This window comes from Chaetura pelagica, unplaced genomic scaffold, assembly GCF_000747805.2.
Source record: "Chaetura pelagica isolate M959 unplaced genomic scaffold, ChaPel_1.0 scaffold1, whole genome shotgun sequence".
NCBI lineage: Eukaryota > Metazoa > Chordata > Aves > Apodiformes > Apodidae > Chaetura > Chaetura pelagica.
This window is the reverse complement of record NW_009951948.1, coordinates 1,205,117-1,228,529: the sequence shown is the minus strand read 5'-3', so window position 1 is coordinate 1,228,529 and position 23,413 is coordinate 1,205,117. Positions and strand designations below refer to the sequence as shown.

The 23,413-nt window shown below is 41.9% G+C and overlaps 1 protein-coding gene across 1 annotated transcript in view; it reads left to right on the top strand.

The window, feature by feature from the left end:
* Window positions 1–23,178, top strand: part of MTSS1 (metastasis suppressor 1) — a 108,027-nt gene extending 84,849 nt beyond the window's left edge. Inside the window, exons 6-13 of the mRNA XM_009997577.1 lie at window positions 4,708–4,865; window positions 6,153–6,260; window positions 7,197–7,294; window positions 9,320–9,530; window positions 18,372–18,566; window positions 20,247–20,411; window positions 20,689–20,848; window positions 22,300–23,178. Of these exons, the coding sequence (XP_009995879.1) occupies window positions 4,708–4,865; window positions 6,153–6,260; window positions 7,197–7,294; window positions 9,320–9,530; window positions 18,372–18,566; window positions 20,247–20,411; window positions 20,689–20,848; window positions 22,300–22,853 (1,649 nt within the window). The 3' untranslated portion in view covers window positions 22,854–23,178. The remainder of the gene's footprint in view (window positions 1–4,707; window positions 4,866–6,152; window positions 6,261–7,196; window positions 7,295–9,319; window positions 9,531–18,371; window positions 18,567–20,246; window positions 20,412–20,688; window positions 20,849–22,299) is intronic.
* Window positions 23,179–23,413: the final 235 nt, after the last annotated feature.

The window sequence follows — 23,413 nt, the reverse complement described above, 5'->3', positions numbered from 1 at the left end:
CTTCATGCTGGGGAAGAGGTGGAAATCAGCATCACAATTGTCTCCTGCTGCCTGATCATATCTAAAATCTGTTTAAATTGGAGTTCCTTTTAGTTTTATTGCGAATTTAAAATAGCTGCCTTGAGATATTGTGAATGAAATGTGGTGGTGGTTCTGAATTTAAGAGTTGGGGTCATACCTCCACTTTTAGGTGTAATGATGTAGGTGTTGCCTTTTGGAGAAGCCTGGATTGATTAGATCAGGAGACCCTCAACCAAGGCACCTTAGCTGGGCTCCTGGAGCTGGGCACTGTGGTGCCTGCTGCTTGTCCCCTTTTTTGAAACCACACTTTGTGTTTTTCCTGCTTTGTAATTCAACCAGAAAGTTTCCTTTGGTAACCCAGAACTTTATTTTTAAGGGGCAGTTTAGCACTTTTGAACATTAGCAGCAGATTCAGATCTCCAGTAACCACCAGAAAGACTCGGATTTGGTTGCTGCAGGGGTCTGAAGTTAATCCCAGCAACGAGGTTTTCCACCTTTCCATTATAGTGGCAGAATTCTTCCATTCTCAGCTTAGATGGATATTAGTTTATTGGTTGGCTTTACTGTGCAGGACTTAGAGGGGTTATACATTCTGGCAGATCAAGCAGATGACACTCTTGTAAAGGGGTGATTTGGGAATGAATGACTTGGAGCCTGCTTTGGTTTGTACTAGTAGAGGTGTTCTCAGCATTGTTTCATACACTGTGAATTCTGCCACTCTGTGAAGTGTCTAATATTGAATATTTAAGTTCTGTGCAGACACCTAAAAAAGTGCAAGGGAGCACTCTTTAAGAGAGAATGTGGAAAAAAATAATTTCACCAGTATTTGTTGCATTACTTTATCGAAAACGCCATTGACTTTAGTCAAACTTGCCCTGAGAGCATTTTCAAATAATTATTTTCCTTTGCTGTTGATGGCAGCTTTGCTAGTTTAAGTTGTCTTAAAAAATATAGGCATGAAACTGATTTGAAAATTATTATATCTTCTTTTTCCTTCTCCCTAATAATTTTCCTTTACTAAAATGCTTTTTGAACAATGGTTATTTAAGAAGCTGCATGAGGCTTTCAGCCAGTATTCACACAGAATGCTATAAACCTGAAATTTTAATGCATGTTGGTCCTTTAAAGCTTTTGCATGTCATGGTAATGATGTGGAGCACCTGCTCTGTAGGTAACATACTAAGACTGTCCTTGGAGTAGCAGTGGATTCATGTTAATGTTTATGTAAAGCAGTTCAGCTCTCTGCAGTTCATTAGCTGCTACTTGCCTGTGTCAACATTCGAGTCCCCAGGCTGATGGAACATGGTGCTGTTGGATAAGTCAGTCCACAACTTCTCATCTTGTGTTTCTCCTCCTCCCTGCAACACCTAAGTTCCACTTCGAGAAAGTCTGGATTTGAATTGCTCCTCAGTTTTCAGACTGTTGACTCTGCTGAGTCTGTTGATTCTGCTGAGTGCAACTGGACATGCTCTGCATAGCTGTCCCTACATCATGTGTCTGGCTGGGCCCAGACCAGAGACCTGTCACTACCTTTGATGCTTTTGACCATTTCTAATGCTGATTGCTTTGGTGGGTCATTCAAACCTGTCTGCAGCTGCAGTAGGAGTGTCCTTCCAGGTGTGCTTTTTACAGCTGCTCCATGATGAGACTGTTCTGGAACTATTTTCTGTCATTACAGTAGTTGTGTTGGTTTGGAAATGTTTCCAAAAGGGTAACCTGAAGTCCAGAGAATATGGGCTGAAGAGCAGAATTGTTTGCTAGTGTTCCTTATGAAAGTGTGCCTCACGTCAACAAGCAAAAATAGTGCAGTCAGTTGTCAGGGATGCCATAGACAAGTGACCTTGCCTTCATAATTCAAAGGGGAGAGGAACTGCATTGCTCTCCACTGGTTGATGTTACTTTCTGAGATTAAGAGTGGATTCCAAATAGTGGAGACCCAAAGTGGTTGAGGAGCAGAGGTGCTTGGCAGTTGGCCCTCCGTATCCTCTGGGTGTAGGAGTGGTGTCAGGGGCCTGTGCTCTGCTCTGCTTAGTAAAGTAAACTGGTTAAACTGGGCAGAGATCTCATCCCTCAAATTCCCAAGCTGTCTGAGGGTTGTGGGAGGCAGCTGATAATTCGGAGAGTGGGAACAGTTATTCCTGATTTCAAAAGATTTGCTAGATTGATGTCTGCATTATGGAGTTTTCAAAGGATGTTAATAAAGCTTTCCTGCTCCTAACATATGAGTCGCAAGGAGACATGAAGAGTGAGCTGTACTAATGACAGGTAAACATCTAAATGATTCACTTGAGCTTGTTTCCTGCTCTGAATTATACCTCAGGCAGCTCGTGTGTTTTCACTGGCTGTGCAGGTGTCCAAGAGCCATAGTGTAAAAATGGGTCCATAAAAGTGGCAGTGAGGAGATGGTATGGCTGTTAATGTGCTGACTTACTTCAAGGAATAGTCCAGAGACTTTGTAGAGGTGCAGAGGATGTTGGACAGTGATTCCATTTAACACAAGCTTTTGCCAAAGGATTAAAATACACAGCTTGAACAGTATCCTGATAACTGTTGAATTGAGCAAGTTTCACAGGTGTAAATGAGGTTTATTTTTACTCCATGTTTTGGGTGCTTAGTTGTTCTGGTCCAAGACATGCACATCCACATAAATTACCAAAATTCACTGTAATTGAACCCTCTTTATGAATAGAGTCCAATTGTTTTCTAAGTGAGTGCATTCACCTGTGTAGGATTCACGAGGATTTACTGTATTAAGTGCATATTCATGTGGTGGAGCAGCTGAACATTTACAGCAGTTCTCCAGAGCTGAACTAATGAGTGTGTGATTTAGTTCACAACTAATACATTTTGCATTTGATGCATTCATGGTAATGAGCCATTGTCTAGTTTTAAGCAACAGAAGATGATTTCACCTGTTGTAATTTCCAGGCAGCTCTCAGTTTAAGGGGTCTGAGCAATAGTGCAAATCTCAGTTTCATAGGGGCTTTGAAAGAAGAACTCCAGGGTAGTATAAAATGTTTGATCACTGCATCTGATAACAAAGAAGAGTACGGGGAAGTACCTGAAATGTACAGAACAGTCTTCAAGCAGAAGGACCCAGTTTGTCTCCTAAAGATGACAGATGAAGGACGAGAAGGACATGAGACCTTCATTGAGTTATTTTCTAGAACAACTTTCTGGCAGGTGCTACTTTTGAATGAGGAAGCAGGTGACTGCAACTTCAGAGTCACTTTATTTTTAAAGTTACTTCCAAAACAGTTTTACAAACACATTGCATCAGGCTGCCTGGGTGTTCCTGCTGGCAGTTTGGTACCCAGGTGGCCTTAGTGGTGGCTGTGCCGGTGTTGCCCTGCACATGATTCTTCCAGGACACATTGCTGAGTTAATGCTGGTGGGTGTCTGTGCAGTTTTGTCTGGACTATTTCTAACCCTGTACAGAGGAGATTTGGATATATCTGAGCAAGCAGAATTCTCTCTGCTTCCATCCCTGCTCTCTTTTCTGGGGCTCTGTGTGTCAGTGCAGAGGAGCTGAGGACTTTACCTTGCTCTTGAATGTTGAACAAATACAAAGCAAAGGTTTTCCTTTGGAACTCTGGCCTTGAGTCATCTGCATTGTCTGCTACATACATCAAGAGACTTTTTTCCTCCTCTCTGCTTGTAGCTTTCAGTCCTCCATGCACAAAGGTTATTGTCCATAAAAAATTATTTTAGGTAGCTGCTTGTAACTCACCCACCATTTTTCAATGTTTTTTTTTCCTGGTATTTAGAAATACTGTTGTGGCTCTACACCTGCATACTTAATTTGCATGTGATGGTGTTTCTGGGAGGTTTGAGACAAATTTACACAACTGAGGTTCTTTAAAATATTTACACGTGTAATCTGCATGAAAACATTTTGCAACTGCAACATTGTTGGCTTAGTAATACTATGGCTAAACAGCAGCTCTTTGTTCCTAGAGGAGTACATTTTTGGCATGATGCAGAGTAAGCATTTGATGCAGAATAAGGTACTTAACTGTCATATGAATTGACTATAATTAACACAGTGAAGCTTTTTGATTGCAGAGCTTTAGATTTTTTTTTTTTTCCCCCATAGCAAATACTGGACATTAATGTGTATTTAAGATGTTGATAGGTTTTGGTTTGGACTTTGGAATTAAGAAAACTATTTTAGCATTTGCTTGTGTAGAATACTTGAATCCATTGGTCCAATAATCACTAACATGTCCGTAAGACCATCTCATACAGGAGATTAATTCGCTCATTTAGTGGCTCCACAAAGTTGTTGTTAGGACCTTGCACACAGAAGGAAGGAAGAGGAATATAATTTGGGTTAGTGATTAAAACTCTCGCAGTTAGTAAGATGTTGATTTTCAGCAAGGGTGATGTGAAAGGTTTCTACAGCTGGGACTTTGAGAAAGTCCTTATGTGAAATGCTGTCTTTGGCTTCTTGAAACTTTTCTAATTGAGAAGGATTTCTATTCTATGCAGAAGGAAATAAAAAAAAGCTATGAAATGCTTGATTTAATTGGGAAAGAATACCTTACTGACCTGAATTCAGGAAAAACACTGGTGGTGACTTGAATTGAGAAAGCCCAGTCTGACAGCAGTCCTGAAAATAAGGTCATCCTCTCTGGAGACCCACAGTTCTGACAAAATGTACTCTTGATTGTTTCCTACTTACAGGACGGGGTGACATTCAGCCCCAGCTGGATAGTGCTTTACAAGATGTCAATGATAAGTACCTGCTGCTGGAAGAAACGGAGAAGCAGGCGGTCAGAAAGGCTCTGATCGAGGAGCGCGGTCGGTTCTGTACTTTCATCTCGATGCTGCGGCCCGTGATAGTAAGAGCTCTCTGCTTTAAGTCAATACAATTCACAGATTGGATGAGCAGCCAAAAGCCTCTCAAAAGAGTAGCTTTTAATGTCTTAGGAATGAATCTCTAGAGCTATAGAAATTCAGGCAAAATTCAGCCTGCCTCTCTGCCTGGGAAGTGGTGAGAGTTGGGCTCTGGCTTACAGGCATTTGGGATAACTGAGCAACTGAAGACACTAAATTGCTTCCAGGATGACTAATAGGAAAACAATGGACACGAAGACTCAAGTGGGCTTGAGTTCCCTATGCACACCAACCTGAGACATTGCTAATGCAGTTTTTTTCAATGCTTTATTTTCTTAACACCACATTTTAATATAAATCTTCCTTACTCCTATTCCAGTGCTAGGACTGATAAATGTTTCAATGCATCCCCTGTGTATATAATGACATTATCTGACAGATTGCAGGCTGCTTCCGTGCAGTTTTCTGGCAGCTCTTTTCCTCCTACGTGACAGCTTTTCCAGTTCATTGAAAAGGTTTAAGTATATTTTCATAATCTCAGGTTGTCTGAAGCTCAGCCATGAATCATTTGTGGTTTTGTGCAAGCATGATGTATTTCTGAAGGGTCTCCAGCGTACTGGGAAAAATGTTCCACATGCTTTTTTACAAAGAGCATCAGTCTCAACAGAAAGCCATGATTAGAGAAGTAGGAAGGTGATGGCTGGGCAGGAGGAGGTGAATTACAGACCCTGAGGACCTGGATGAAATGACCGTGGTAGCTAAGGGATTACTGCAGTAATTTGCAGTGCAGGAATAATCTAAGTTAGCTGTTGATGTAGCTTGAGCCACAGTGAATCATAGATGTTTTATTGCTCTGTACCTGTTATAGTGCCTTTGGCTCAAAGTTTACAAGAACCACTAAAAAATAAGAGTTTTAACACCTGTTCAGCTTCAAGGTTAAAATCCTTAGTGCACACTAGTGCGTATACACAGAAGAGTTAAATCTTCCCAAACGCAGCAAAAATGACACTCCTTTTCTGAAAATGTCACAGAAAGCAAGCTGAGACCTATGTCATTGATAAGAGAAAGTATTTCTGGGCCTCAGAACCTCAAGCAATCTTAAAATAGTTAGAAAACTCTAAATTAATATTTCAAACACTTTCATAAGTAGCAATTGCTTGATGGACAAAGAAAAAGCAGCTGTGCTGAGCATTCCCACAGTCATCAGCAAAAAGAAGAAGGTCATGAATTGTGTTATGGGTCTGATTTTTAAAACCAAGGCTGTGATTAGCCTTGCTCTTTTGTCTTTTCAGGAAGAAGAAATATCAATGCTAGGGGAAATAACCCATTTACAAACCATATCAGATGACCTGAAAAGTCTCACCATGGATCCACACAAATTACCATCTTCAAGTGAACAGGTTAGCTCTTGATACTTGGAAAACATTTTTATCTGTAGCTTGTACCAGTTTTCCTTTTCAAAAAAATAGTCACTACTCACATCTAGTGGCTTAACATTATGTTTTGCAGGTGCTTCAATGCAGGAAGGTAATTTTTAACATAAGCAATTAAAAAAAAAAAAGATTTTGAAGTACCAGCTGAGTGCTCCTGAAGTATTTGGTGAGACCAGTGTGAAGTGGTAGCAGTAGCACTTTAAAGTACATGAACATGCTCAATTTCTGCTGATGAGGGTACATGAAGAATGAATGTCATCTCCTCACCCTTCATTTGAGCATCCCTGTCTCTATGTAGTCACCAGATTGCTGTGAATAGATAGCTTGATGGAGCCTAACATCTGAACATTTTTCCTTGCTGTCTTTAAAATGCACAGGAAAATATGTATCACTAACTGACTCCAGGTACAACCCTTTTCTCCAGCCCTGCTATATGAACTCAGTTTTCTTGTCATACCTTAATCACTTTATCCTTGACCTAGAAGTGTAAAGCAGGGAAGCTATTCTGTGGTTGAGTACTGGATCTTTGATTAATTTTTAAAAATGTGACAGTTTTGAAACTCTAAGGCTGTAATATTATTTTAAGAAAAAATCAAACAAAACCAAAACAGGTTGCAGCCTGGATAAAGTACATCTCCAGTTTACTTTTTTAAGACTTTTCTATTTGAATCTAAACTTACCTTCTGTGATAGCCTCCCTAGTGTTGAAGTATGGTAGTTCCTGGAAAGCCAAGGATGAAGCTGACTCCTGTGTAACATACTCAGTGTAATTCTGGAAGAGAACTGAGACTGGGTCAATTGGCATTGAAAGTTTGTAGTGGTGATCAATGTTGTATGACAAACTTTCTGTTATTTGGGGGAAAAAATTTCCCCGTCTTTGATGCTATTGATTATCTTTCATCAGGTAATTTTAGATTTGAAAGGTTCTGATTACAGCTGGTCTTATCAGACTCCTCCATCCTCTCCCAGTACTACCATGTCCAGAAAATCTAGTGTTTGCAGGTAAGTAGACTGGTAATATTTAATATTAACCCATTTAGGGGCAAAGGGAGGCAAGTTCAGACTGTGGTGTGGATTTATGTGCATACTTAAATATTAAGTAACAAATCTTAATGAAATCAATCCCTCATGGTCTTTATCTGTTAAAGTGTGTGATTGGGAATATTAAACAGGATGGGCATGACTGAACAACTTTAGAACTCAAGACAACTTGAAGATGCTTTTGATTCAGTTCTCTTGAATCCATTTCAAATCAGTGAGCAGACTGTACCGATCTAAGCTCTGAGATTGTTCATTCATAATTTCCTTTTCTGTTTTTCATGTGATGACTTTTTAGATTATTCTAAGTAGCTGTTACTAATCAGTAAGTTAAACTGTTTGAAAAGGAAAAACATCCTTGACAATTGCCCTATCAGTCTGGTAGATGGAAATGCTTTTTTGATACAAGTTTTTTTGACTGTTTAATGCTGTCCTGAAATATGTTGAAACACTGGATTCTGTCTATGCTTTCTCTGTAAAAACTGTTTTCTCTTGTAAAACAGTTTATTAGCATGTTGCCCCCATACCCTGGTGTCTACATTTACTCTTTCCTTTTACTGAAAAGGAAGATACCCTACTGTGCATTCTGCTCAACACCTTTCTAGCTGCTCTCGAATGATTACCTTTTAGTTGGCTTTATGAACAATGTACTGCAGGACCCCTGTGTATGAGCAAAGTTACCCATAGCATGTCAGAGCAAGTGAACATGACTTCTCCTATGTACCTACTTGTCTCTGCATGCAGATATATATAAAAAACCTGCCATACTTTTATATATATGTGAAAACATGCATATTTACAGCAATGAGCACAGGCTTAAAGATGCAATATCCTGAAGCTGTAAAAGAAAATGGCAAGAAAAATTACAAAATCCGTCTTCTCTTCCTAATCTACCTCATCTTCTTGTGTGGTAAAGTGTGTATGGCCTCAGACTGTTGCATATGACTAAAATAAGAGTTCCTCTTCCCCTGCACCAGGCCACTTGTACATCTTCTGTGTAAGTGGCATTTGTGAACAGAGGGTGCAGTCCTCGCCCATGTATCCTTCAGAGCCATCCCTTCAGTTAGTCAGTGGGCTCCTGCCAACAAAGGTAGGGAGCTGCCTTCAGATTGATGCATCCTGCTAGTCCTGCTCAGCCACCTCAGCAGGGGCTCCCACATTGTGGCTGGCATTTTTTTTGCTGTCATTTGTGGATACTGGAGATTAAAAATCAATCCCTTTGTTTGAAGAATCATTTTTTAAATTTTTTTTTAATTTTTTTTTTTTGCACAGATACTAATTTGGGGTTCTATTTCTCTGATTCTTTCTTTCTAACTAAAGCTACAAACCCACAGCCTTGACTTCACTCACTATGCCATCACTTGCTCTTTTGCTGATAGAAAGCCTTCATGTCAGCAAAACTTGTCCCAGATGCTTCTGAAGCGTGGGCTTTTTTGGTGATGCTTTCAGCAGTCTGACATGTTGCTCTGTGGACTGAGGGCACCAGTGTGCCTCAAGGCAGACTTTTCATAGAATTACAGATGAACTGTGATGCCTTTGGACCCCCTGCTAGAGATCCTGTTGAAAATTTAGGCCATGGTGCAAGAGCACCAAGGTGTAAGTCAGAAATAGGGAAGAGCTGTCAGCAGGCATTCTTTGTGCAAGTGCTGTGCAAATGTTAGAGAGGGCCTGTAGTGATTCCTTCATTCCTAATGTGACCTTCAACTGTGAGTGGTTACTGAATTTGATCATTTGAGTGAAATTCAAGGTAAAATGCCATTTTCTCTCTGGCTGCAAGGGATACTGCAGCTGCTTATGGTTCTTCACAGATATATATCTGTGCATATATATATATATTTAATTTGTCAGCAATATTTCTTTTCCGGTTTATTCTGCCTGTTGCTAGAGACATGTGGAATGTTAATTGTACTGTGTATGGGTCTCTCCCCACCCCGCCCTTGTGTCTTTTCCTCTCCCCTTTCCTTTCTGTGTTCCTTTTGTCTCTCACAGCAGTCTGAACAGCGTTAACAGTAGTGATTCCCGGTCCAGTGGCTCGCACTCGCACTCACCTAGTTCACACTATCGCTATCGCAGCTCCAATCTGCCTCAGCAGGCACCCATGAGGCTGTCCAGTGTGTCCTCCCATGATTCTGGATTCATGTCCCAGGATGCTTTCCAGTCCAAATCGCCATCCCCCATGCCACCAGAAGCACCTAACCAGGTACGTGCAAGCATGAGAACAAAAACCTGAGCGTGAGCTGGACTTTGTGACTTGGCTCACTTTTCACAGAAAGGATCTGGTGTGGTTTGGGGGTGCCTTGGAGTCAGGTTAAACACTGAGGTTAAGGTTTGTCACACTGCACTTCAGCCATCTAAAAGTTGGGCCTCTAGCTGGAGTGATTTTTGCTGCTCTTGCAGTTAGCATTGAAGAAAATGATAAGTTGTTCTCCATGAATCTGATGTTTGCTCTGGCCCTAGAGGGAGCCTAGATGCCTAACTTTCAGATAAGGTACAGATGAGAAAGAGCAAGAAGTTCTGCCTTACAGGAGGGAATAAATATTCACTTTACCCACTGAGGTTAACCGTTAATATCCTGACTAGATTGAAATTTGTTAGTATCTGGTGGCTGTTGACTGTTTAATGAACAAATACCAGTGTCAGAACAGCCTCCTGACAGCCTTGGTGTCGATACTGGTGGTTTTGGCATCAGAGAGACTACTTTTATTCATCCCCTGCAAAGGGCCTGGAATATTCAAAATGCCAATAGCATTTTCATATTAAATATGTTTTGCCATTTTTCATTACATCCCTGTCTGTGGATAAGCTTGCTCTTTTTGACTCTCAATTGGGCACCTTGCAGAAATAAGGTTTCTGCAAGAAAGTGAGGGGTATTTTTAATTTATTGTAGAATTCATAAGCCATGACTGTTTGTGTAGTCATTTAGGATAGTGTCCCAAACCCAGTCAAGCTAAGAGGATTTCACTATAAATACAAGCTAAACTTTTCCAGACCATTTTCTGGTCTGCAGGAGGAAGCTGCTGCTCTGTTTTTCAGAGCACCATTCCTATAAAAGCTATCTGGCAGAGGTTTTCATGCCTCCATGGCTTGTATCTTCCAGCACCTGAAGTTTTTTTTCTATTTTGGGGTTTTTTTTTAACAAATCACACCTCAAATTTTTAAAGTTTTTCAACTTTTTTAATTTTTTAAAGAAGGCTGAACTGTCATCTCACATTTTAAATCCCACCATGAATCTTAGTTACAAACTGCAAAGGACCCAATACCCTGTTGTCGAGTATCACTGATTTTTAATACACCTTGAGGTTCCTGGAGAAGATTGTCCTTTAGTTTAATAAATACAGTTTCACTTCTTTTCATCTGTTCAGTGTTAGCATTTACGAAGTGTTACCTGCACACTTAAGCTACTCCTAGACCACCTTTGACAGCCCATAGGCCCTTATTTTTTGCAGAACATATAGTAAGTAAAATTTTTGGGGATATAATCCAAAACAACACTGGTTCATTTAGGTTTGGAACATGTTCTCAAGGGAAGCTCAACAGTTTTTTAATATATTTACCTCTTTCATTTTAATAGAAAAGCTTTGTTTTCAAATGAATAAATCTTCTGCACTATCCCCAGTCTGGACACATCAGCATTTTTTTATAGATGACATCCTGAAGAACTTTGTGCACACTAATAAAATTAATGTTTTGTTTAGATTGGCTATGGCTAACCTAAGTGAAATGCAAAAAAAGTAAATGAGCAATAATAAAGTATACTGGAATAGTAAGAAGGTAAGGAAGTTGACTTTTAAGATATGCACATCAGTTATACATGCTAGCATCATCTTTGGTTTCCATGGTATCCACTGCACCTGCATAAAAAGGTAGTAATCTACATAATAGTGCTATGTTTGCAGATGAGGATGTAACTCTGCAATAGCCCTTAGCATGGAAAGAACCCAACACCTCTCTTTGCAAGTTACCCTGTTAAGCAGGGGAGAGAACTTAGGTGGGTATCAGCTGGCAGAACATCCTGAAAGCTGATGGGAGTCATGCTGATTTACACCAGCTAAGTTCTTACGCTTTCACTTCATTTTAGAAACTGCCCATAAAGTTGCAAACTGATCCGAGCATCACTTGAGCTATTCATGAGCTGTAGAAGGCTGCAGCAGTGTGGAGTTGACTTGACAAGTGTAGTGTGTTGGTATAAAAAAAAATAGGTATGTGCTCTGTATGTGTCTAGTTCTGTCTACCTTTACACAAAGGAAAAGGTAACAGATCATTGCCTGGCCGCTTCATCTCTGCTTAAGTGTCTTGCTTTGTATGTTCAGCACTAAGTAAAATGTGTGTGTTGTGCTGACAGATAATTGTGATCGTGAGCTTCTCCAGAAGCTGTTCAATTTACAGCGTTATTTCATGTTGTGTGTCTCTAACCAACTGACAGATCTTCCTTGTGGTGCTGTGCTTTTGAGGCTCAGTGGTGGGTGGGGAGGAGCAGCCCTATCGGCTGCTGGCTGCATTTAAAACACTGATGTCATTGTTTCTGGTAGTGACACTGAGACAGCAGAAAAGCAAGGTCTGGAATCAACAAAGGAAATTAAAAGCTATGTATCTCAGGCAGGTGGGTGCTTCACTGATGTTTTGCTAGCTACATGCTGTGGCATCTACTGCCAGCAGTAGTTTTGAAGACAACAAAGTCATTTTTCTTTTAATAATGGATTACATAAATGTAGAAGAATGTACATAACATTCCCATATTAGGGGAGTGAGGGTATATGAGCTATGTGAAGCTTCTGTGCTGTCACCTACATTTGAGACAAGAAAGTGTCACTGAAAATTAAACTGAGTTCATTCAGAATCACAGATGGGGGGGAGTCAAACAAGGAATAAGTAGAGATTTAAACAAGATAACAGACTATACCAGAGGGAGAGATGACTGGCAAAATGAAGACTGCTTTGCAGCCAGTAGTTACAGAGTAGTAAGTCTTTACAGTTCTCATACTCTACTTAGAAGATAGGGAAAAAAAGCAATTATAAAACCAGACCCCGCCCTTACACTGGTTTAGTACAATCTCTTTTCTGCAGTGTTGTCATAAACATCCCTGGGAATCAAAAGTGTCATCCTGAACAGATAGCTGTGTGTGTGGAAAGGTCACTATGAAATGCTTTAATCTTAATTAAGCAAGTGCATTAGGGTAAAGCTGAACAGCTGGAAAAGCATCACAGGTCTCTTTCTGGAGTGCAGCAGTTTCTCTCAGTGCCAGATTTGAGGTCAGCCCTGGCCAGCTTTGCCCAGGGCATGTGCTGACACGGAGGAAAGCCCTTTGGACAGAGCTGCTGCTGGGAGAACCCAGTAGCTCATGGGTGAACACTGAACTTGGCTGGTGTTGCTAGACCCACATACTGCCTTATGTAGCAGACAAACTGAGGTGTGGGGATATCTGCAGTGAAGTAGTACTATGGCTGTGTTTTCTTTAGAGCATAACAATAGAAGAGTCTACTGAACTTGGAGTGAACATGCATGAGGGAAACAATTATACAGTTGGATATTAGAGGCTGCTTATGACTTTATGAGGATGAAAGCAGGAGGAGAGAAAGAAGCAGATGAAGAGAAAAGATCTTGATGTGCTGTCAAACAGCAGAGGCCTAAGTCTTGATTCTTAGAATATTCTGGAAATCACTTTCAGTAAATAGTGAAATAGAGGGAAACCGCATGTGAACTTTCTTCTGCATGTACAGATTAGCAAGATGGAAAGATTCTGCCTTTGAGGAGACTCCATTGCTTGAAACAGCTTGAAGTTAAAATAGAGGAAATATATTATAACAACTATTAAGTTTTACATGTAAAGTAAGAAGTGCTCCCAAGTAAAACCTTAAAAAAAACACATACACAAAAAAACCCAAACAAACCCCAAAATAACAACAACAGAAGAACTGAAATGCATTTGTAGATTATCACCAGGTATTTGTGTCTCCTGAACTTCCTTTTTAAGTTAAGTAACCCAACAGTTTTTTCCCCTGCATAGAAAACAGGTCAGTAGAGACGTGTTCCTGGAAGTGAGACAAATTGAGGAGGTGTCCCTGAGTCACTATCCAGAGCTTTTTGAAATATAATGAGACATCTTCCTCTGACCGTGGAGGAACACTGGACTAAGCTCTTCATTAGGATTTAGCCTCCTGGGAAACTCTTGCCCAGGAAGGTCTCACTAGTTGAGGAAGGGAAGAGGTTAAGAAAGCAGTACTATATTTTACTGGAAAACATAGCAAACAAAGGTTGCAAGTAATACGGTACAACTGTGGTCCTTTTATATGTGAGAAGGACAACAGATGGAAAGGGTAATTATACAGCCCTGTAGTCCAAAATGCAACTTTTTTATATATCCTTGCTGGAATTCATACATACCACACCAAGCAGTGGGATGCTATCCAAGAACAAGCTGTGGCACAATGACTGAGGGACAAGATACCAAGCTACATGTGTACAGCCTACATTTGATGTCCTGGTTTGATCCAGGACAAAGCCAATTTATTTCTACTGATTGTTACTGTACAAAGCACAGTTTTAGCTTTCTGCTGATACTGTTAACTTGAAGCTTTTTTGCAGAAGAGATGGTTTGAGAGTGGAGCAGAACCACAATTGTCGCAGCTGTGGGGAAAAAAATAATCTCCTGGGGTTAAAATAGCTAAAATGAAATAACTACTTTTAAAAATTATTCAAACTGAAGAATCATTTAAAAAAGCAATTGGCTAAAATAATGTGAAAAAATCCCTTAGTCAGGTTTCTCACTCCATGGGATGTGAGCAGAAGCTGCTCTGCCCAGTGTTTGCCTGTGCGTGTGCTCCCGGGGCGTGCATGCCCATGGGTGTGCATCAGGACCAAGCACTCAAAAGTCTGGAGACTTTTTGCTCAAGCAGTGACTGTGCAGTTTATGTTTTCACCGCCTCATGTACTTTCTGCTTAGAAGTGAAGGGTGGTCTGTGCTTCCCACACCCAGGTCCAACCATTCAAGACTGTTTCTGCAGCCTTTGACCTGCTGCCAGTTGCATTTTCTTCACACTTTTCCTTCAGGGGTTCAGTATTCTGCCTCCCTCACCACTGTTTTCTCACTGTTATTATCCTTTTTTAGCAAGATCAGTGGCTCCCCTTCCCTGAGTCATGCAAGTTTCTCAAGATGAGATCCTGTTTCCTTTCCATCACCTCTTGCATTTCCCTCAACTACCAAGGTGTTTTTTCCCTGTGGCATCTTGGTTTATCCTTTGTCTGACATTGCCTGTTGAAAATGGCCATGCTGAGTTAGTGGAATAGTCTTTTCTTTTATCTTTCATTAACCTTTGAGCCTCTTTAATACAAAAATAAGTTTACCACTTCAGGTCTTTTTTCCCTATACACCAAATAAATTGAACAGTTCTCTCCATCTTCAGAATTTGCATTTTTGGCCTTTTCCCATCTAATTGCTACATGCAGCTTTATTGCTAATAAACCTCTTTATGACTCATTTCTACCACTGCTTCACATAATCTTTTGAAATTTCTGACTTGTGAATGGGAATAGTCTATGGTGTGTAAACTCCAAATTCTTGCTTGTCATCATCAGGGCATCTGCAGAAAACAAGGTGGTATGGTGCAGTATTTAGAACTCAGACTCTTCACTGTCTGTCCTGCCACATGCAGAGTATGTAGACCCAGGAGGGTCTTTCAGGCCATAAGCATGAGGTTTTTGAAAGCATTTTCTGAAAATACTTTTATTTTAATTTTTTTTTTTTTTATTTTATTTTCCCCTAACCAAAGACTAACACTAGTGTGAGGGTTCTGGTGGGGTTTTCAAACAGTTTCTTTTGCTGAGCTGCCTAGAATGTCAGGCTGAACTAAAAGCTAATTTTTTGTAATCTGTTTTTCTCTAAAGAGAAAAAAATACACTCACCTCCACTTAATATCCTGTGGTTATGCCTGATGGGAGTGTCTCAACTGCAGCTCGTGTATGCCAGTATTCTTATTTTTAGAGGTTTTTTTGCTGCAAAAGGAGTTGTATTAAGTCAAGAGCATGACAAGTTCCACAAAACATGAAGCCACTGCATCACCGGGTACCCCCCTGCCTACTTTTCACTTCTCTCCTTAATAGCTACATGTCATTTGTTGTAGTTTCTTCTGATCTTAGGTTCATCTCAACTCTTACTGAATTTTGAATACAGGCCTTGTTAGCTGAGTTTCCTTGTGCCCTAAACACATGACAGGTTGCCTGCAGATCTGCTCTTGTGTCAGTATGAGATAGGATCTGTATTAATTTTATGAAATGATCCACCACATTACATACTTTTTTAAAAACAGCCTTTGCAAAATTTCATTTAAATCCACAGTTTGCTACTAAGCTCAGAATGCTGATACTGTTTTGGCTTCTCAACAGCCCGAACAGTATTCACCAAAATCCTTATGGTGATGGACAAATACCATCTTTTGCCTAGGCAATTATCTGTACACTCTTTGTACGTGGCATCTGATGAGCAGTGAGACAACTTCTGGGTGTTAGGGGGAATTACTGTACAGCGCCTCTTATCCAGCTGTCTTTTTATTGCAAACTCACCCCAAGATCTCATGTAAGGTTAGCTGATGAAACTTTATTTCAGATGAGATTGCCTTTCCTCTTCAAAATGTCATTCCTTGAAATCTGAGGCTTTGCTACAACTTCATACAAGAGTGCATTTTGGGAAATCTCAGCCATTCTCATGGCTGTCATTCAGTAAAATGTTAGGGATATCCTTAGACTTGCTTCACAGATCTTGGAGTACCAAAGGATTAATTAGTCTTTCTAGTGTTGAATTTCCTAGGATTGAATAATGCTCAGTACTGCCCTGACAGCTTTGCCAGTATTTGTAATAATTTCCAAGCACTTGGTTGGACCTGCACACCCACCCCTGCTGAGGGGAATGCCACTTTCAAGGGAGAGATGTGTAAGAGCATTGTAGTGGTCCATGATTATTCACCTTGGCCTGCCTGTAGGTGAGTTAGATACTGTTGTGGAGGTCTTACAGCAGCAAATGTAGATAAAGCTGTGCACTGAGAAGAGGAAGAGAAGTTTCCAGCTAAGAGCTAAATGTTGGAGGTGTTTGATGGACACCCTATATCCTGCATGTTCCTTCTTCTCCACCCGAGCCTCTGATATTTTCTCTCTCTGCTCTTAAGAGGTATGTGGCAAGCACATGCCACCATTTATGCACTCAGCAGAGTACATGTACCTCCATATTAGCTGCTGGGCAGAAAAGTTTGAGTCAGAGTGCTTTTGGTGTATGCATCCTACCTGCAGAGGCACATGCATACAGATAATGCACTTTGGAATCCTCCAGCTCTGGTAAGTATCACTTCTTTCTCTGTTCCATAATATTTGAACTCAGATGAGCTTTTCACAAGCACTTTTTGCAGATCAAAATATCCGAGAACTTGTGAATGTAAGTGACATTTGCTGCTCTATGTTTGAAATCTAAACTTGGTGTCTCTGAAGTACTGATGATCTGCTTTTCTATATGAGCCGGTTGTCTCGGTATATTGCATGTTTGGACTGTAGGTTCCCTCAGCTCCCTCAGCTTCTTGCTCTGAGACAGCTCACAGAATTGAGAGGCTGAAATTGCAGTGGGGAGTTGAGATCGTTGCCTCGATTCCCTCGTTCTCTCGCAGCCTGGCAAGTTCTCACGTTAAGCAAACGGCTTGTTTTGTTTTTCACAGTTTTCCTGAACATTAGCAATGACTTTGATCAGTTTCTAATTGATTTTTAAAAACCTAACCCTCTGCTTCTCTCATCCTTCCCTCTCTCCTGTGTGTGTCTCTGTGTACGTGCTTTTTTTTGTCTTTTTGTGTGTGTGTATGTTGTGTTGTTCCTTCTCTTCTGGTGGCTTGTGCATCCTTCCCCTGCGGTGCTGGGTTACGCTGCAGAATTCGTCCAGCTCTGCCTCTTCAGAAGCCTCTGAAACCTGCCAGTCAGTGAGCGAGTGCAGTTCCCCCACCTCAGTCAGCTCAGGCTCCACCATGGGGGCTTGGGCCTCCACAGATAAGGTGAAAAACTTCATCTCAAAGACATACAAACCTAGTAGCTCGTTATCCAAACCCAGCGACATTTGAACAATAAAAGCAAAAAAAAGCTTGTGCATGGGACACAGCCGGGATTTCTCCCTGTGAAGATGAGAATAGGAACTGTTGCACACTCCCTTAAAAATGAGTCTGTTTGAATAAACCACAGCAACACTTGCCTTTGAACTAGTTGCTAGGGGGAAGATACAAATTGGGCATTTTACAGAGGTAATTTTCCAAGAAAAGCTATTTGTCCACCTTTTCTACTCAAAGAGATTATGGGATGCTGCCCAAACCCATCTGGTTGCTTAACAGAGAGCATCTTGCCCAGCTTGTGCTGTTTGTGGCTTCTTCCCTCGCTCCCATTAGGTAGCATGTGTTACACTGGGCAGCTGGGGTGTGTTTTTTGACCAAAACAAAACACACAGGGTTGGAATAAATTATGGGGATACACTCTGACTTGGGGAGGAAGTGATAGCGGTCTCCATTCTCATCTGGTAAATCCTTACTGTTGTGTTTTTCTGTTTGTTTTGTTTTTTCTTCCATATCATCACACAGCCAGAGCACATCATTTTCAAAGGCTGTGGGCTTTTCCTTTCTGTCCAGCTAGACAGAACAAACACCGTAAATGCAAATGCCTCCAGTATTGGCAAAGTTTAGTTTCTGTGTCTGCAGTCTACAGGGTACCTAAATTGTAAAGGCTTCTTCTCAGTGTGCTGCTTTCATGGACAGAAGGCAAAGCCACTCAGCCTGGAGACAATGACTGCTAGATTGATGTCTGAAATTTGTTATACCTAATAACAATTTTCAAGCAATCTTCCTTCTGAACCAAGCACTGTATCAATTTTCTGTTGTTTATTTGCAGCAAAGCTAAGATTTTTTTTCTTTCTTTTGTTTTAAGATACCGAAGTTTTCTCCCTAGAACATCAGAGTCGCAGTGTATTTCCATATTCATTCCGTTTATATTAATTTCTCTGTTTTGTTTGTTTATTTGTTTCGTTTCCAGTTGTCTAATGGGTATTATCACTGTAGTTTATCAAGTGACCCATCCGTAGCTTCAGTTGGTGCAGGTCCTTTCCCTCATTTCCCGCCTGTCTCCCGCGCGTGGACTCGGGCTCCCTCAGCCCTCCTTCCAGACTACGTTCATTATTACACCATTGGGCCAGGCATGTTACCATCATCTAAGATCCCTAGCTGGAAGGTTTGTGTTCCTTTTGTTGTGGCAGTCCTCACCCCCTCATACCAACAGTGTGCGCATGGCGGTTGTTGATACCTTTTGATCCATGTAATTACTTGTTGATTTGCTCTCTCTGCTATCTGAATGGGCACTGCATGGTGATAATGGGCTATAATCTGGTAGTGGATATTTATGAATTACCATGTCATACTAAAGTTGACAACACGCAGGAAGGCAGGAATAGTTTTAACTCTGGAACACCAGTGAAGGCGCTTGGGGCTCTGTTCAGCGAGAAAAGAGCTTGTTTAGCCATGTGAAAGCTCTCACTGGAGCAGGGAAGCACAGACTTGGCATCCAGTTGGCTTAGTGAAACCATACATGATGTTCTCACTGTGGCAGCTGTACTTGGCCCCCACCTTGGCCATAGGCAGGCATGCTCTTGTAGATCTAGCTGGAGTGGTTTAAGAAGGTGCTGGTCACCAGGTGAGCCCAAGTGGTGACTGAAGCTGCCCCGGCTTTACTGCTTCAGACTAACCTCTCTCCAGCAGCTGGAGACTGGTGAGATGTTGAGATGTATGCATGGGGTGGCCACAGTGGTCTGGGGGCTTCAGCATTGCTAGTCGTGTCTGTGCTAGAAGCAAAACACTTAGAGCAAAGACACAGCTGTTCAGGGAAAACAGAGTAACTATTAGTAAAACCAAAAGAGCTGTCTGTACAGGGGGCTTCTGTCAGGACAGCTGCCTTTGCACCTCTCATACCTTGGACTGAGACACATGTCAATAAAGTCTACATTGTGTTCTTAGCCCATCATTAACTATTTATCAGAAGGCTGAGCAGGGGCTGCCCAGCAGCCAGCTGTTGCCAGTGGTGGGGGGTGTGGCCTGTTCTCATGCACAAATTGTTTCTTTTATTTTTTAAAGCAGCTTTTGTCTTGGTGAGGGGAAACTCTCTTAGGGTTGGGCTTGCCCTTGCAGCAGCTCACATCTGGGGAGGTGTTGCTTAGCGGTGGTTCTGCATCCCAACACAGGTCACTGGTGAGTCCTGCTCTTTGTGTGAAATGTGGTTTCTGGACACCCTCAGGACTTTGCTTAATAGAGCCCTGAGTGAATATAGCCCCTGTGGCCTGAGGATTTTCTGCTTCAAACTTGGCACCAGCAATTCAGAATGAAGTTAGCCTTTCTTCAGTATGGATCATTATTATAAACTAGTTTTCAGCTAGCAAGAAAACAGAGATTGCTCAGAGTAACTGGCTCCTCTCATGTGCATCACAAACCTGTTCAAGCCTAATTTTTCAGATTTGAAGACATGTATCACAGTATCTAGTACTAGAACTTGTGGACATGAGCATAGTTCTGATTGGACATTTATGTATATTTTTTTGCTGTGTGCCATTGATTTTTGCATTTGAATTTCTGAAAATACAGGCTTTAACACAATGGAATTTCATTAGAGAAAAGGTTTAGAAGATTAAATACCTTCATATAAGAACACTTAGGTAGAATAGGAAATTTAGATTCTCTGTGATAAAAGAGATAGGTTCTGTAAGTGGATATTTTTAATATCCTTAAAACTAATCTACTTCTAGTCTTATTCAAAAGGCATAGCCAGTTTGATACATAACTAGTTTGCCCTTTTGCATAGCTTTACTTGTAGTTAAAGCAGAGTTATTGATGAAAGCTGTCACTGACGAGCACTTTTCCTTAGGACTGGGCCAAACCAGGCCCATATGACCAACCCGTGGTGAACACGTTGCAACGTCGCAAGGAGAAGCGCGAACCAGATCTCAACGGAGGAGCTCAGAGTGGACCACCCGTGCCCCCCGAGGAGGCCCAGAGACCTCGGAGCATGACCGTGTCAGCTGCCACCAGGGTGAAGCTCTGTTTTTGAATACACTGTTTGATGCAAAGGAGGCGGATGCGCGAGCTCCTGCGTACATTTTTGTCGTACTCCATGTTGGCCTGTCTTGATCCACGTGGGGGTGGTGTGGTCAGTGGAGGTCGGGTGGGCAGGAGAGAACCTGCCACTGGGTGTTGGCTTTTGTACAGCAACAGCACCCAAAGAAGTGTCTGTTTCTTTGAAGCCCTAGTAAATGGTTGGTTTGACAGGCCTAGACGTAATGAGGCTCCTTTCTGTGTGTAACCAGCAGGGTGAGGAGATGGAGGCCTGCGAGGAGCTGGCACTTGCTCTGTCGAGAGGGCTGCAGCTAGACACCCAGAGGAGCAGTCGGGATTCCTTGCAGTGCTCCAGTGGCTACAGCACCCAGACAACAACTCCATGCTGCTCAGAGGACACCATCCCATCTCAAGGTACCCCTCCAAGAGCTGTTATTTTTCAGTGTTCCCAGCCTGGCCATCAAACACTCACCCCTCTGTGCCAAGGAGCTGTATTCCAGCAGCTGTCGCTCACTGCATTTATAGTCAGCTGTGGAGAAAGGGATGAACATTGCTGTAGTGAAGCTTTTTCTAGCTTGGAATGCAGCCTGGATTTATTAACTAAATAGAAAGCTAGATTTCTGCGTAGTGTAATGAACAATCATATTTTCTTGTGCATTACTGGTATGAGTTTTAGCTTAAGGATGCTACCATTTTAAAGAAGATGCTAGAATTGCATTTCATGTGTTAAGTGAAATGACACTGGTACTGCATAATACACTGCTTGTGGTAGTAATGTCCTTTCAGAGATACTGTCTTAGCAAATATGCACTCATGAGCTTTGCTTTCATGCTCTGTCAGTTCTCTGAATCTGCTCTTAGTTTCCCTTTGTGACCTTCTATTTCCTACCTAAGCAGAAATTGTCACAGTTGGAAAAATAATCCCCTGGAGACCTTAACTTGGGCATACCAGGGAAGGTGCAGTAAGGTGTTGGATTTTGTACCATTTTAGAACGAGCAGCAAGCTGAGAGTGACAGACTTTGGTGATAGCAGGTCAGAAACTGCCTTGTTTGCTCAGCTGGGGTCAGTGGTGCTGTGCAAGAGGCAGCAGAGCTTGCAGAGGGCCCAGCTTGGCTCTGCAGATACATGGAAAGGAAGGAACCCTGTGCAGAACGGCCCAAACCCAATGCAGTTATTAAAACTGAGGCTGAGTTTTCAGAGCTGACAGCTGGGATATACTTTGTTTGCAAAATAAGGAAATTTCCTGCTGAAATCACTGGCACACAGTCCCCTGAGCCCCACCTTGCCTAGTCTAAAGTACACTTCTTAGTCACTGACTATTTCAAGTATTTGTATCTACAAGTGGTAACATATGGCTTGTAGGATGCTGGCTTTGGTATCTTAATGTTGGCAACAAACATTGAGTCTTGGTTGGTTAATTAGTTATTTTCAGAAAAGGCACTGAGTGTGTACAGTTCTTCTCTTCCACAAGTCACGTGGGCACCCTGCAGCTTTAGGGTCAGTCTACTATAGTCTCTGCCTTCAGCCTCCAAGTCTGAGTATGTAGGTCACAGTATTTTGGGCTTCCTTCCTTCTAAAGGTGGAACCTCTCTTAGTTGCTATTGACCTCCAGGCTTTTTTGGCTATATGTACCTTTTTTGCTTAGGCACACTTTAGACTTCCTGACGTGTCTCAGCTGTCTTCACCAGCTTCCTCCTAACTGTGTCTTTTGGCATCAGTTTCAGATTATGATTATTTCTCTGTGAGTGGTGACCAGGAGGCAGAACAACAAGAGTTTGACAAATCCTCCACCATCCCGAGAAACAGCGACATTAGCCAGTCCTATCGTAGAATGTTTCAAACCAAGCGTCCTGCTTCCACCGCAGGTCTGCCAACCACCCTGGGACCCGTCATCGTCACCCCCGGCGTGGCCACCATCCGAAGGACCCCTTCCACCAAGCCTTCTGTCAGACGTGGCACCATCGGGGGAGGTCCCATCCCCATCAAGACGCCAGTGATTCCTGTCAAAACACCGACTGTCCCCGATATCCCAGGGGGGCTGCCCGGCGCCCTCGCAGGGACGGAAGAATGTCCTGAGCAGAGCCCTGAATCTCCAGCATCAGGAGGAGATGGTGGGCAAGGTGTCACCAGCATGCCCTCGTCCTCATGGAGTGGACAAGCATCTGTCAACCCTCCGCCATCGAGCCAGAAACTGAGTGGTGCTGATGAGCCGAGGCAAGTGGTTCCTGAGAGCGAGGGGGAAGAAAGCGACCGGGATGGGGTCAGTGCCCTGACACCCACAGGCCAACCTGAGCTTGATCCCGGAGACCTGAGTCCTGGGGACGTCCCACAAGGTGAAGACATGCTGAACGCCATCCGGCGGGGTGTCAAACTGAAGAAGACAACCACGAATGACCGCTCAGCACCTCGTATTTCCTAGGAGTAGAAAAGCTGCCAGAGTACCAGCCACCGAGGAGGGACTGTGAGGAACCTAATTGGTCTCTATCCATTCCAATCTGTAATCAATGAATTTTTTAAGCTACTCGGTAACAAGACAGTCTGAAAGTACTCTAGAAGACAAAACAAGGTGAAAAAGAGCATAGTAAGACATAATCTTTGCTGGTGTTTTAATTTGTAAATATCAACGATTTTGTTTCTGCATTTTTTTTGATCTGAGTTACACTTTTAATTTTTTCTGAAGGTGCCAAAACCCATTTACCTTTTTTATAGCTCTCTTTGTAAAGTTTTAAATCATAGGAGAAAAAGCAAACAGTTGAGTAGTTAACTTCAGCAAAGGGATTTAATGAAAATTTGGCTTTTTTGCAAGCTTTTGTAGAGCGCCTTGTAATAGTGAGGTTAAAAAACAAAACAATGGGACTTATTTTAAATTTTAAGTCAAGCTGTAAGGAACAGAACCTCATTTAAGAATTAAAAAAAAAGGTTGAAAAGCAGGAATAAAAATTGACAATAAAAGCAATACATAATGCAAGGAAGAAACCT